This window comes from Schistocerca serialis, chromosome 3 (genome assembly GCF_023864345.2).
Source record: "Schistocerca serialis cubense isolate TAMUIC-IGC-003099 chromosome 3, iqSchSeri2.2, whole genome shotgun sequence".
Taxonomy (NCBI): domain Eukaryota; kingdom Metazoa; phylum Arthropoda; class Insecta; order Orthoptera; family Acrididae; genus Schistocerca; species Schistocerca serialis.
The window spans coordinates 536714551-536728883 of NC_064640.1; the positions used below are offsets into that span (position 1 = coordinate 536714551).

At 41.8% G+C, this 14333-nt stretch overlaps 1 protein-coding gene across 1 annotated transcript in view; it reads left to right on the forward strand.

Annotated features, from left to right (window-relative positions):
* Positions 1–13116, forward strand: part of LOC126471005 (uncharacterized) — a 39796-nt gene extending 26680 nt beyond the window's left edge. The window contains exon 2 of the mRNA XM_050099059.1: positions 12871–13116. Within this exon, the coding sequence (XP_049955016.1) occupies positions 12871–13116 (246 nt within the window). The remainder of the gene's footprint in view (positions 1–12870) is intronic.
* Positions 13117–14333: the final 1217 nt, after the last annotated feature.

Sequence of the window (14333 nt, forward strand, 5' to 3'; positions counted from 1 at the left end):
TGTGATCATGTGATGTATCTGACCCCAGGAATGTGTCAATAAAGTTTCCCCTTCCTGGGACAATGAATTCACGGTGTTCTTATTTCATCTTCCAGGAGTGTATATTACTTGATAAAAAATGTTCTTCTTTTTCCCAATAAATTAGTAAACGACTTTTCATTAATACATAAGTAGATGTGAATAATCGCCACCAAATGCCAGAAAACCATAACCTTTTATATCTTAGAAGTTGCACTAACAAAGTCCCTACAACATCACTTAAATATCTGAATCCAATTACATTAACATCATGTTACCAGTTACAAGAAGTACGGCGACAGTGCCTTATTGTTGCTCTGAGGAACAATGGCTTTTGCCGTGTTATGGCTTGTGACCAGGTATTCGACAGTGCAGGCAGTGTTTAAGGCATGACACATTCTCTCCATGACCTAATGTTATATGAAAAAGAGAAAACTACAGGTAATGCAGTCACGTAAGCTCCTACACACAATTCAAAGAGAATAAAATCTTGAGTAATATATGTCGAACAAACAACAGGTCAGCGGGTGCGATAAACGAGTGTCACAAAGCAATTTTTTCACTACAGGAGTATGAATAATGAATTTGGAGTTGAAGTTATGAAGCAAGTATGTGTGCTTGTGTCAGTTTGTGGCCTAGATTTATCGTGCACCAAGGCATGCTAGAACTCAACATCCCACGATTTTTGTGTGCTGGATGGGTCTTATGAGATATTTTAGAGCAGCACAATAAATTTCGGAATTATATCCTAGTGCCTCTTCCCAAAAAGTCAAAAGGCCATTTGTAGTTAGCTAAATGTCATGAAGAGGAAAATCTGCAAGTTTCATCAGCTGTGCTGTATCCAGCTGAAGACAGTCATTGATGATTAGATCCCACTGAGTTACCAAACTACGAAGATTTTGACTGCTATGATGTATTCACACATTTTCTACGGGATTAACATTATGTGAGCCAATTAAGTTGCAATAGGGTGACTGAGTTATTGTCAGATGTGGATTGTATGGGATGATGTGCCCCCTGGTTCATGTTCATGGTAAACTAAAATGAGTAGACCACATCTGTATGTAAGTTGGGAAATAGACAAATGCGTATATGACAGCACACTCTGATGCATGCATCAGGTGACAGAGTGTGCTACTAGCCATAAGTAATGTCGCCGGGTGCCTGCGGTCGATGGGGATGGACTGCGTGCCTCATGTCTGTTCAGTGTGTTTAAAAAGAGATGGCACGCTGTGTTCAGCTCCCATACATGCAGGGTTGTTGGAGTCTTAACTCTACTGCTGCTTTTAGTTTTTCAGGTTCAAATGCTGCACATATCTATGCTACAGACTACCAAATTCGTAAAATATCGTTCTTTTCGTCATCTGTGTTAGCAACGTTCTTGATTGTTACGATTTGACTTGTAAATAAGTATAAACGTTTTTCGTTCTCAAATGCATTTGACACATGTCTGACGAATCAGAGTGAATCTATGTCGATGTTGCAAACTCTTAGGAATGATGTATAAGGATAAAGGTACCAACGTGGGGCAAGGGACCCTGGTCCAGACAAGACTGTGTTGAAAGCTATAAACGAAAATCGTTCTGATACTTCCGAACTGGAAAACATGTATTGGTACTTTTGTTGCTAAAATTTCAGGATAGGCAACTCTTAGACGTGGTAGTATGGACTAAAGCAAGATGAATATGTATGGTAAACATTAACTATAAAATGCATACCTTAAGAGGTATGAGCACTTGTCTATCTTTGGCACTGTGATACGCATCCTCTGTTGGACAATCGCCAATAGCTCTTAAGGTGTGCATTTTGGAGCTCATATTTACTGTGAGTTTTTTCTTGTTTTGGTCTATAGTATCACCTCAAAAAATATGGAAATAAAACTTACAGCAGAAGATATGTCTGTTACAGTGATGAATACTAACAAGTGCTCATAGCTCTTGGGGTATGCATTTTAGAGCCCTCGTTTACTAGATATTTTTCCATCTGTTTTGATCCATGCTTGCACCTCTGAAAGTTGCGTACCATTCAACCGCGTCGACAATAGTACCAGTATATGTCTTTCACAGACAGCAGTATCAGAAAAATTTCGCTTATGACTTTCGACTCAGTCGTTCTTGGATCAAGGTCTCTTCCCTCAAATTGATACATTTGCCCTTCTCTGTGATCCTCGAAAGTTTTTAAGATCATCACGTCATTATCCTGTATAACTTCAAACGTTTCTGATGGGACTAGTAGCTACGGTATTGATGAGACATATTTGTCTAATAACTGCCACTCCACCTACATATTAATACACTCCTGGAAATTGAAATAAGAACACCGTGAATTCATTGTCCCAGGAAGGGGAAACTTTATTGACACATTCCTGGGGTCAGATACATCACATGATCACACTGACAGAACCACAGGCACATAGACACAGGCAACAGAGCACGCACAATGTCGGCACTAGTACAGTGTATATCCACCTTTCGCAGCAATGCAGGCTGCTATTCTCCCATGGAGACGATCGTAGAGATGCTGGATGTAGTCCTGTGGAACGGCTTGCCATGCCATTTCCACCTGGCGCCTCAGTTGGACCAGCGTTCGTGCTGGACGTGCACACCGCGTGAGGCGACGCTTCATCCAGTCCCAAACATGCTCAATGGGGGACAGATCCGGAGATCTTGCTGGCCAGGGTAGTTCACGTACACCTTCTAGAGCACGTTGGGTGGCACGGGATACATGCGGACGTGCATTGTCCTGTTGGAACAGCAAGTTCCCTTGCCTGTCTAGGAATGGTAGAACGATGGGTTCGATGACGGTTTGGATGTACCGTGCACTATTCAGTGTCCCCTCGACGATCACCAGTGGTGTACGGCCAGTGTAGGAGATCGCTCCCCACACCATGATGCCGGGTGTTGGCACTGTGTGCCTCGGTCGTATGCAGTCCTGATTGTGGCGCTCACCTGCACGGCGCCAAACACGCATACGACCATCATTGGCACCAAGGCAGAAGCGACTCTCATCGCTGAAGACGACACGTCTCCATTCGTCCCTCCATTCACGCCTGTCGCGACACCACTGGAGGCGGGCTGCACGATGTTGGGGCGTGAGCGGAAGACGGCCTAACGGTGTGCGGGACCGTAGCCCAGCTTCATGGAGACGGTTGCGAATGGTCCTCGCCGATACTCCAGGAGCAACACTGTCCCTAATTTGCTGGGAAGTGGCGGTGCGGTCCCCTACGGCACTACCGAGCGAGGTGGCGCAGTGGTTAGCACACTGGACTCGCATTCGGGAGGACGACGGTTCAATCCCGTCTCCGGCCATCCAGATTTAGGTTTTCCGTGATTTCCCTAAATCGTTTCAGGCAAATGCCGGGATGGTTCCTTTGAAAGGGCACGGCCGATTTCCTTCCCAATCCTTCCCTAACCCGAGCTTGCGCTCCGTCTCTAATGACCTCGTTGTCGACGGGACGTTAAACACTAACCACCACCACCACCCTACGGCACTGCGTAGGATCCTACGGTCTTGGCGTGCATACGTGCGTCGCTGCGGTCCGGTCCCAGGTCGACGGGCACGTGCACCTTCCGCCGACCACTGGCGACAACATCGATGTACTGTGGAGACATCACGCCCCACGTGTTGAGCAATTCGGCGGTACGTCCACCCGGCCTCCCGCATGCCCACTATACGCCCTCGCTCAAAGTCCGTCAACTGCACATACGGTTCACGTCCACGCTGTCGCGGCATGCTACCAGTGTTAAAGACTGCGATGGAGCTCCGTATGCCACGGCAAACTGGCTGACACTGACGGCGGCGGTGCACAAATGCTGCGCAGCTAGCGCCATTCGACGGCCAACACCGCGATTCCTGGTGTGTCCGCTGTGCCGTGCGTGTGATCATTGCTTGTACAGCCCTCTCGCAGTGTCCGGAGCAAGTATGGTGGGTCTGACACACCGGTGTCAATGTGTTCTTTTTTACATTTCCAGGAGTGTAGTTTGGTCGTGAATGCTGAAAACATGGGAGCTGAAACTTTTTTTATATGGTCCTGATCCATTTGTACAAATTCTTCCACTAGTACGTTTCAGTTTTTTAATTTCCCTGCAGAATATATGTGTGGACAATTTTACACAAACATCATTTTAAGCTTATGACAATTTTGAATTTCTCAGCGTTTTTCAAGAGGAACTAAGACATAATTGTGCTTATTAGGGGAATCGGAACTAGTCTTTGGTTTTTGGATAGTGTAGTGGTGATGGCACTGTGGCCTGTGGCGCTGGGGTCAGTGTAACCCTGGCCCAGTGTGGCAGAGTGTGGAGCTGTGCAACACTCGTGAACATAACAACCAGGGAAAGGGAGTTTCCCTACATTTTTATTTGAAATAAATATTCAGTTGTTCCCATCGTATCTCTACTACACGCAGTTTTAAACTTAGAACAAGAGTGTTCTTACCACAGGTGAACTCTAAAGTCATAGGAGTGGGGAAAGCCAATGATTTTGAATTTAGCACCATTTTATACTTAAAGTGCGATTCTAAACGTAGAACACGTGAAATCTGACGATCATGCAGCCTATACCTACATCTTTAGGATTGTCATCTTAGGATATAAGCTATATATATATGAAAGGTCTAAAAATTGTGCTCGTATCCTGAAGAACACCGTCTTGGATCACCATCTTGGACTGTGACATCATAGAGGCTGTCCTCGTTTCTCCAGGCCCACTATCTGGCACCCACGGAGACTGTGCTCATACCTCCAGCTCAGCTATCTTGGATTGTGAAGTCATAGAACTCGTATCTCCAGGTCCATCATCTTGCAACGCCATCTTGTATTGTGATAACTACTGCGCACGACACTTTGATCTTCCTTTGATCTTCAAGATGAGCATGTGATCATGAGGGTCGTACATGTGTCCATTATACACACACATATTACCGTCAATAACTGTGAAGGTATGATGTCTTCAGTCATGTTGCCCACATGACATCATCGGTAACCTTGAACGTATGAAGTCGTCAAGATGACGGTGGGTGGGAAATTTAAGTAATAAAGAGGGCTAGATATTTTTACAGCAAATGACACTGCAGTATTTTTATGTTAGATTTAATTATACTACAGCAGCTTCTTTGGGTGAAAAAACTTACGTAAGCTTCATTCAGCACACAGTTCTCTCAGCCATGTTCATGATGCAACTGCCAGTTTCTATATAGTAACATATAGCTTACGTATATTTCTGTGAGTAGCCAGACCAAATGGCGACGAGCCATCCGCACAAAGGAAGCACGTGGCTTTGAAATCCGACGCGCACGGCAGTACGCCGCATTGCACGCACGAGATGAACATTAGCGCGTGGCTGCCGCTTTGCCTTTGAAAGGGACTCGTAGGGAGCCAGGTTCGCGGCTGTGGCCCTGGCACGTGGCAGTAACATCCGATTCACTCCGACTACTGCTGTCAGCAACTCTCTCTTCTGTCAGCTGCAGTGCTGTGCGCACTGCATAATTTACTTCGACATATCCTGCACTGTTAAGAAACCAGCTGAACATTAACAGCTGTTACATATGCGCCGCACCATTCGGCACACACAGCAAAATTAAAAGACACGTTACCCGTGTTTACATGTTTGCAACACTCCGTACACGTACACTATGTTACAAAGAATTTCAGAAATTGTGTGTCTTTGCGAAAGCATTGTTTCCTTTTCTTCTTATACTTTTGCAACTAGATAGGTAGAGTGGTGGGGTGTTTGGTCTTTTGTAGTTCTGAGCTGTAGAAACCGCCTGCTACAGGTCGGAACACGTAAATTTCTAGCAGATACGTTATGAGGTTCGTTTCATGACCTGCTCGAATTTTAAATATCTCAGCAGGCCAGTTTGGAGTGAAGGCTGTCACGAAAGCCGACTTAAGTTTAGCAATTCTAACAAAACTGCCGACTTTGTATTTAGCTTTTCGTGGATCTGTCATGTTGCTCTGATTATACGCAGCAGACAAAAGAATTATCTTTCATGTCATTAGGTTCCATATTAATTGTTGTATGTGTTGTGTGATTACGCTGATTGACTAGATCTTGCACTATATCAATTCACCTGAAACAATCCTCTGCAGTGAAACGTTTAAAAATCTTTCCTTTCAGAGTTCAGTTGAATCGTTCCTCAATTGAAGCTTTCAAGTTAGAAATTGGTGAGTAGTGATTTATTTTACGTTTTTCCATTAGCCTCTAGAGATGAGTATTATAAAATTACCTAAGTCTGTTTGTGAATGTTTCGTGGTTCTACTACTTTTTTTTGCATATTTTTCTAAACGAATCTGGACCTTAGTACCAGTTTTACTCTTCAGAGCAGCGACCCATGCGTATTTGGAGTACACGTCAGTTACTATTAAAAATACAGGGTGACAATTACTGAACTACAAGAAAAAAAAGTAAATTAGTTACAAACTACGGCATGCACACACTTTATTCAATATGTAAACGTCACTACAGATATTAGGATTTAGGTTATGACATGCCGCGATATGTCTACCATAATTGGCGATGATGTGGCGCAGACGAATAGCGAAATTCTGGATCGGTGCTGTCGATGACCTCCTGAATAGCTGTTTTATGCTCATAAATGGTTTTGGGGTTATTGCTGTAGACGTTGTATTTAATACGTCCCCACAAAAAGGAGCCACATGTGTTCAGGTCCGGAGAATATGGCGGCCAATCGAGGTACATGCCAGTAGCCTCTTGGTACCCCAGAGCCAGAAAGCGGTCCCTAAACTGTTCCTCAAGAACATTAAACACTCTCCTCCTTCGATGGGGTCGATCTACGTCTCACATGAACCACATCTCGTCGAAATCAGGGTCACTTTGGATAATGGGGATGAAATCGTCTTCCAAATCCTTCATGTATCGTTCGGTGCTGACCTTGCCATCAAGGAATATCACACCGATTATTCCGTGACTGGACATTCCACACCACAGAGTAACCTGTAAAGGGTGAAGAGATTTCTCGATCGCGAAATGCGGATTCTCAGTCCCCCAAATGCGCCAGTTTTGCTTACTGTCGAACCCATCCAAATGAAAGTGGGCCGACAACAACAAGGTGGGTGCGCATGTGCATGCGCATACTAATTCCCACCATGCCCGGCGGCCAACCGTGCAGTTTTTAACGTCCTAACGCAAACCGTTCAGACGTTATCACGATTTTATTTCATATAGTTCAATAGTTGTCGCCCTTTATTTATAAAGTGAATGTTATTTGAAATACGATATTAAGTCAACCAAATCGGCCTAATGAAGGTTATCAGTTCCTTTTGTGGTAACCGTTCTCCTACCACAAAACTTTGTATGCTGAGTGATGGAGTGCTTCAACTATTCCAGCTTTGATGTTGATTACAATGAAGTCAGCAAACTCTCGCTGAAATGTTGCATCTGCAGTAAAGTGGTTCTCTATATATAGTACTGAAGAGGAGGTAACGTTAAAATAAAGGATATACAAATTTTGTTATTAAAAAAAATATTTTTTTTGTTCATCAACAACGTCATTGACTTCAAGACATAAATTTTAATATAAAACACACCGCATTTCTTTCATTGTTTAAAACATGGTCCATTTCACCCATTGGTGTCATCTTGGAGATCTCTCAAGTGGCAGTTACGCCACCACTGTATCAACAATCTTACATTTAACTCTGAAGTCGCTGGTTCGCATTTGTTAAAACCCATTATCAGTGTCAGAGCAGGAAGTAAGGGACACCGCTTGTCCCCAATATTACGTATGTCATATTGTGTTAACAAGTCTTTAATTCCGCTTCACTTTTTCCAAGCCTGTCAGGAAGACTTGTGTCTCTGGTGCAATTACTGAGCGTATACCATTCAGCGTGTCTCCAAAGGTATAGTAGCTGAGCCTCTACTGTCGTGGCGCTGAATTGCTGTCAACCATTTTGTGGAAGTTAGATCCATCTCGCATTAGGGCGTCGCCCACTGTAGAATAAAACGACCAGAAGCAATTAGTTAACTTCGGGCACCACCCAACATCGGAAATACAAGTTCCTTCTGAACAAATAGAGCGTCTGTAATGCGGAATCCGTGGTCCTGAACAAAAAAATGACAATAAGCCATTTAATGCTAACAAAAAAGAATACTAAGCTTTGAAAAGGCTTCTTTTTCATCCTTAGTTTCAGCAAAATGTCCAGCAGCTACTGATCTGTTGTAGTTTTTAAATGGTTCTTACATACATCATCATTAAATCACCTCATGTTGAGAAACTGCGAGATTCCTTTCATATAAAAATCATTAAACCTCATACATATATGTGTTACACAGCAGGTTGCTGGTGTGATTTCTATAACTAAGTAGTGAATAACCAGGCAGTATGCTATCATATTTTTGGGAATGGTGTTTTTTGTTTGCATTTCAATCCTCATATCAATGACAGACGTTTTCAGTGCTTCATCATCTTGATGCGAATGATCGGTGAAATACGTGGGGCATTTCTGGAATTGTGTGCGACTCATGAGTGGATTTCTCCTTAGTCCTGTCTCTCGATTATACAACAACCGAAAACAGCAAAACATTTTACTAGTTTGTGCATTATTTTTTGTGCTGAAATAAAGTGAATAGCTCTGTTCAGGATATCTAGACGAGTATACCTTCAACTTTGTTATGTCCGCTGCGTCGAATAGGCTGAAATGGGTTGTAATCAAAATCCTGTTTGGCTGGAAAGCTAAAATTACGTATCTTGCTATTTAGAGCGCTGTACTGAATTTAGCTTGCCACGTCCTAGTACTAATTTCTGGTTCTATACACTCAATTAAATCTCAATGACGGAATGGTAGAGAGAAGATTAGATCATTTTTTAGATGTTGCATGGCGATGTTTGCTCTTTCTCAGACACACTTTCTTCCGGAATTCCCCAGTACATTTTCTCGAACACAGTTTGGACTTCATCTCTACATTAACTGAGATAATTTAATTACTGTCCTGTCTGCTGTGAATCAGTACAAGTTCATGGCGAGCGTTTAAAATAATCTTCCTATAATCCTCTGGAGTACAGTACTGAGCAGGATACAGAAACCAAAACGTCCATCAGCACGAACCAATTCTTTTAGTTCATTTCTTGTTCACAATCAACCTTTTGCAATGTGACTCCGTCATTTGGTGTAAAAGACGCATATCCTTTCATTAGCATTGCAGTTCCTGGATTGTGCAGATGATCAAAAATTTGGGTATTCCAAACACATTGATTTCTGAACGCAAGTTAAGTACGCAGTTTTTATTTAAATCAATATCAGTAGCTTTCAGCCCCATTCTTCACTGGGAAGTCTTCCTTCAATATATAGACAGCTCTGGCATGAAGTAAGTAAGTGTCTTCATTTTGTACCACAATAGATACAAAACTGTTGTGTGTGTAAACTGCTTGACGCAATGGTTTGTATTTATGATATTCGGCTCTAGTTATAGAACTATCAGTAACAATTTAGTCTCTGACATTCATTGTGTGATTCATCATCAGCATCTTCTTCAGTCACTTCAGCGTCGAATGAGAGCTCACAGTGAATAATGTTGGTATCATAGCAATCTGATCCCTAATGATGATAGTATTTGACAATTTTGAGAAGTCAGCACATTATTCATTTTCTCTGTTTCTTCTTCTTCTCCATCTTCCTTGTATTCTTTTTTCTCTTCAATCATAACATTATTTCTGAATACGATGTCCATTACGTTCCCTTATGTGTACTCAAACAGTTATTTGTTTACCGTCTAAATCCACAAGATTTCCATCTTGATCTCTGATTGACACACTTTATTCTGAAACGTATCCTATCACGACTGTCATGTAAATGGGTCGATTTAGTGTTTCACAACCTCATATCCAAATGGTACTGCCGGCCGCAACTGATTTATTTGTACGAACTGCATTGTGGAATGAATCTCCAGAAATGTTACAGTCAAAGCATGGAACGTTAACGTTCTGAATATTTACTGGACTTCCTGCTGTCTTCAAGGTCCCTTTTTCAGTTACATCTCTCTCAAAAACTGAAACGGAGTCCATATCAATAGCCCACGCGAAATGAACATATACGTTACTCTTCATCATGCATCGTTTGAGTATATTATTGTAACTGATCTTAATTTTTACATTGATTTTCTTCTTTTCCTCTGCATTATGTGCGCGTTCATTCTTGATGTTGTATGACTATCTCCCTCACCAAAGTTAGAATTACTGTCATTAATTGCATAAGTTCGATGTTTTAAATTGACTCTTTTCAGATTTTTTCTCATCGCATATTTAATTATGGAAGTAGAAGTTTTTTTCCTCGATGTAATATTCGGTACGAAACTGTAGATAAAGAAGTTAAGATAATTTCGTATGCATCCTGAGATAAATTTAGCGTCGGGTTAAAAGCAGCAGTTACAACAGAGTTTTTACCCTACAGGCTAAACGTCACACCAAGCTCGATGAATTCCTTTGTGATACTGTCAGTATGTGCTACAAAACTCGCTAATTTATCTGGAGTTTAGAAACTTTAAACAAAAGTGACCATAGCTGTGACTTGTGGATGATAGAAACGTGCTGCAGTTTTACTTTATTGTATAATTTTTGAAATACCGCACTATTTCTAGTGGAGGCACTAAGCTGCCGAAGCTATCAAGATAACATACAACATTACCCCTTTTCTTGTAAAATACCCAATGTGAAACGTTAATTTTCAGTCTGGAGATTAACAATCGCACTCTCGTCTTTTGTAGATGGTTTGGGTTAAGTATCTCTCAAAAAATACCTCTAAAATGTGATATCTCCAGTTTATTAGCCTAATTTTCTGTGTCAGTATTTGTGTTTTAGTTGGAAGACTGCTGAAGGTGAACTTTTTTTGCCTTAAATATAGACCACAGCCGTTTTTCCTATATGGTCCTAAATACAAGAACTTCCCTTCAAGAAATGCTATTACTTCCACTGTATGATTGTGTCTTTGCATCTTAGCTGTTTGTCTGCTAGCAGCTTTCACTTCATTTACAGCTTTAATGACTCCTGCTGCACCTCCTCCCATTCCTTCAAATGCAGATAATGTAGCAGATATTGTAATGGGAGGTGATATTCTATCCGTTGCGGGAAGGGGTATCATATGCTCCCTGTCGAGCAATTTTTCTACTGGAGCAACTTGTGAAGCATTTTACGAGCGACTTTCACAGCTGCTATGCCATTACTGCCTGGCTTCATACACTTTATACTAGTTCCAACTGTTTCATATGTTCTGTTCATTATATTCATTCTCTGTATTCTTCTTCTTCCTTATCATCTTCTTCTTCTTCGTAATCTTTTTCATACCCATACCCATTTTAACTTCAGCTTTCAGTGCACCAGTCACTATCAAGCAGCTAATTTTTCACTGAGGTTGGCGTATTTCGCCTTCACTTCTATGCCAAGTCTTCCAGCCAGAATCTGATCCACTCGATATCTGTCTGACAAACTGTATCGGTACACTGCATAATCCATATCATGGTCCCTGCATGCTGCATTTTATTGACTGATTCCAACATCTCCTCTATTTACTGTTCCATCAGCTTTGTTTCTGGCACGCAGCATGAGTAGGCAGGTATGAGTAGTTCTACAGGTAAGTAGTTACTAACACAATTAAGGAGAGATCCACCTTACTTTCCCTTCCCCTTCTTATTCATCAACTCACGAGTGATGCAATGCTCTTATAAATTGTTACAATGCAGAAAAATCTTTAGTGTATACGAAGGTACGATTCACAAAGCACGCACTTCAACTACCCATCAATCCTACTACTGACGAAAGTGAGTTACAGACACAAAATCGCAAACATGCCGATCTATCTCCAGACAAAATTGGATGCATTATATATCGTCCATCCAACTGCGGAAAAACGAATGTGATCATGAACCTTATCCTTCATGAAAATGATCTCACATTTAAGATACATACTCATATTCCAAATCGCTTTAGTAATATAAATATAAATTTGGAGGACAAGTGTTTGAAAAATAGAATATTGTATGTTTCACATTTTCGAGCACAGAAGATGTCATCTCGCCCGAAGAAGCGCGACCGTTTTGGATTTTTGTTTTCGACAATATTGCTTGTAATAAGCAAGAACATATGAAGGCTTACTTTTCGATTAATCGCCATTATGGTGTAGACAGCTTCTATCTGTGCATAACATACAGCAACATTCCGAGGCAACTGATGAGAGACAACGCTAATGTGATTACCATTTTCAAACAATACTAAATTAATTTGAGACATATTTTCAGCAATCATTCAATCCAGATACGACTATTAATGCATTCCAAAAATGTGTAAACAAGAATGGGAAGAGAATGCACACAATTTTCTGATTATTACCAAACATGATGATTTAAGTAACAGGCGTTATCTTATTAATATCACTAGTGCAAAACTGAGATGTTTGCCGAATTAATTATTGTTTCGTTTTTTTTAACTATTCACTGTCTTGAGGAAGTCGTGGGTTCAATGCCATAGCAAAAATGTTCTCATTGGGACATGAAGCTTGGACCTCTAGATCTAAACCCAGGCCTCAGCAGTGTGCTGAACGTATAATGCCTGACATATAACGCATAAAGCCAAAGTATAATGCCTAAGGCACAACGTCTAACGCCTAAAGCTGTGAGGAGCGGTTTAACTTGAGACGTTTGCTTCCAATCGGTCCAGCTGTGATTGAGCATTGTTCTTATCAAAATGTCTTTGAATTCCACTGGACGGAAGATTACTCTCAAAAGTCGGGTGTTGAAAACCGGACGAAGTATTCGCGTCGCAGGACACTGGCTTTGCTGCAAGAAAGTCAAACTCAAGCTGACTCTGTGTTGTAAAACGTATTCAAACCCGTTTCTCGACCGCTACAGAGACTGGAGCAACAATTCAGAAAGGAGAAGATAGACCAAGATGAAGCCAAAGAAAGAAATGTATTTATGAAGCCAGAAGATGGAGGTGGAGGAGGAGGAGGAGGAGGAGAAGGAGGAGGAGATGATGATGAATACAACGTGGAAGATTATGCTGCTGCTGCTGCTGATGATGATGATGAAAAAGAGTCAGGAAAGAAAATTACAGCATATACAAGGGGGCAAACTAGCTGCATCATTTTTTGTTGAGGCAACAGACAAAACACATGGTACTGTATATAGTATCAGATTTAAACCGATTGTAAAATTCGGCTGATTGGTGATGCATTGGTAGATGTCGACTGAGATGATCTGATATTTCACAATGTCGATACCTGGGAATGAAAGAATTATATAATATACTGATTAAAATTAAACCTCCTAAAAAGAGTTACACAAGACGAGATCATCAAATTTTGGTAAAATTCTGAAGGCTACCAACGCTCAAAAGAAAGATATCACCCCTGTAAACAAGTCAGTTCGAACAGAGGCCATTGACATAAGCATATCGTTAAGGTTGCATTACTTAAAACTGTTGGATCATTATTGAGGGGGGATGAAACCACAATTGCTTTTCGCAATTGGAAGACAGTCTCCAATGAATTAACAGCGCATATCGATTTTGCTTACTGGAATAACACAAATTAATTGGTGGAGAGATTGGTTTTCTTGCTAGCTTAGGAGGTGGCAGGAACTACTTCATACACTATGTGATCAAAAGTATCGGGACACCTGGCTGAAAATGACTTACAAGATCGTGGCGCCCTCCATCGGTAATGCTGGAATTCAATATGGTGTTGGCCCACCCTTAGCCTTGATGACAGCCTCCACTCTCGTAACCATACGTTCAATCAGGTGCTGGAAGGTTTCTTGGGGAATGGCAGGCCATTCGTCACAGAGTGCTGCACTGACGAGAGGTACCCATGTCGGTCGGTGATGCTTGGTAAGAAGTCGGCGTTCCAAAACATCATAAAGATGTTCTATAGGATTCAGGTCAGGACTCTGTGCAGGCCAGTCCAATTGCAGATATTTGATTGTCGTGTAACCACTCCGCCACAGGCCGTGCACTATCAACTGGTGCTCGATCGTGTTCAAAGACGCAATCGCTATTCCCGAACTGCTCTTCAACAGTGGGAAGCAAGAAGGTGCTTAAAACATCAATGTAGGCCTGTGCTGTGTTAGTGCCACGCAAAACAACAAGCAGTGGAAGCCCCCTCCATGAAAAACACGACCACACCATAACACCACAGCCTCCGTATTGTACTTTTGGCACTACACACGCTGGCAGATGATGTTCACCGGGCATTCGCCATACCCACACCCTGCCATCGGATTGCCACATTGTGTACCGTGATTCGTCACTCTACAAAACGTTTTTCCTCTGTTCAGTCGTTAATGTTTACGCTCCTTACACCAAGCAAGGCGTC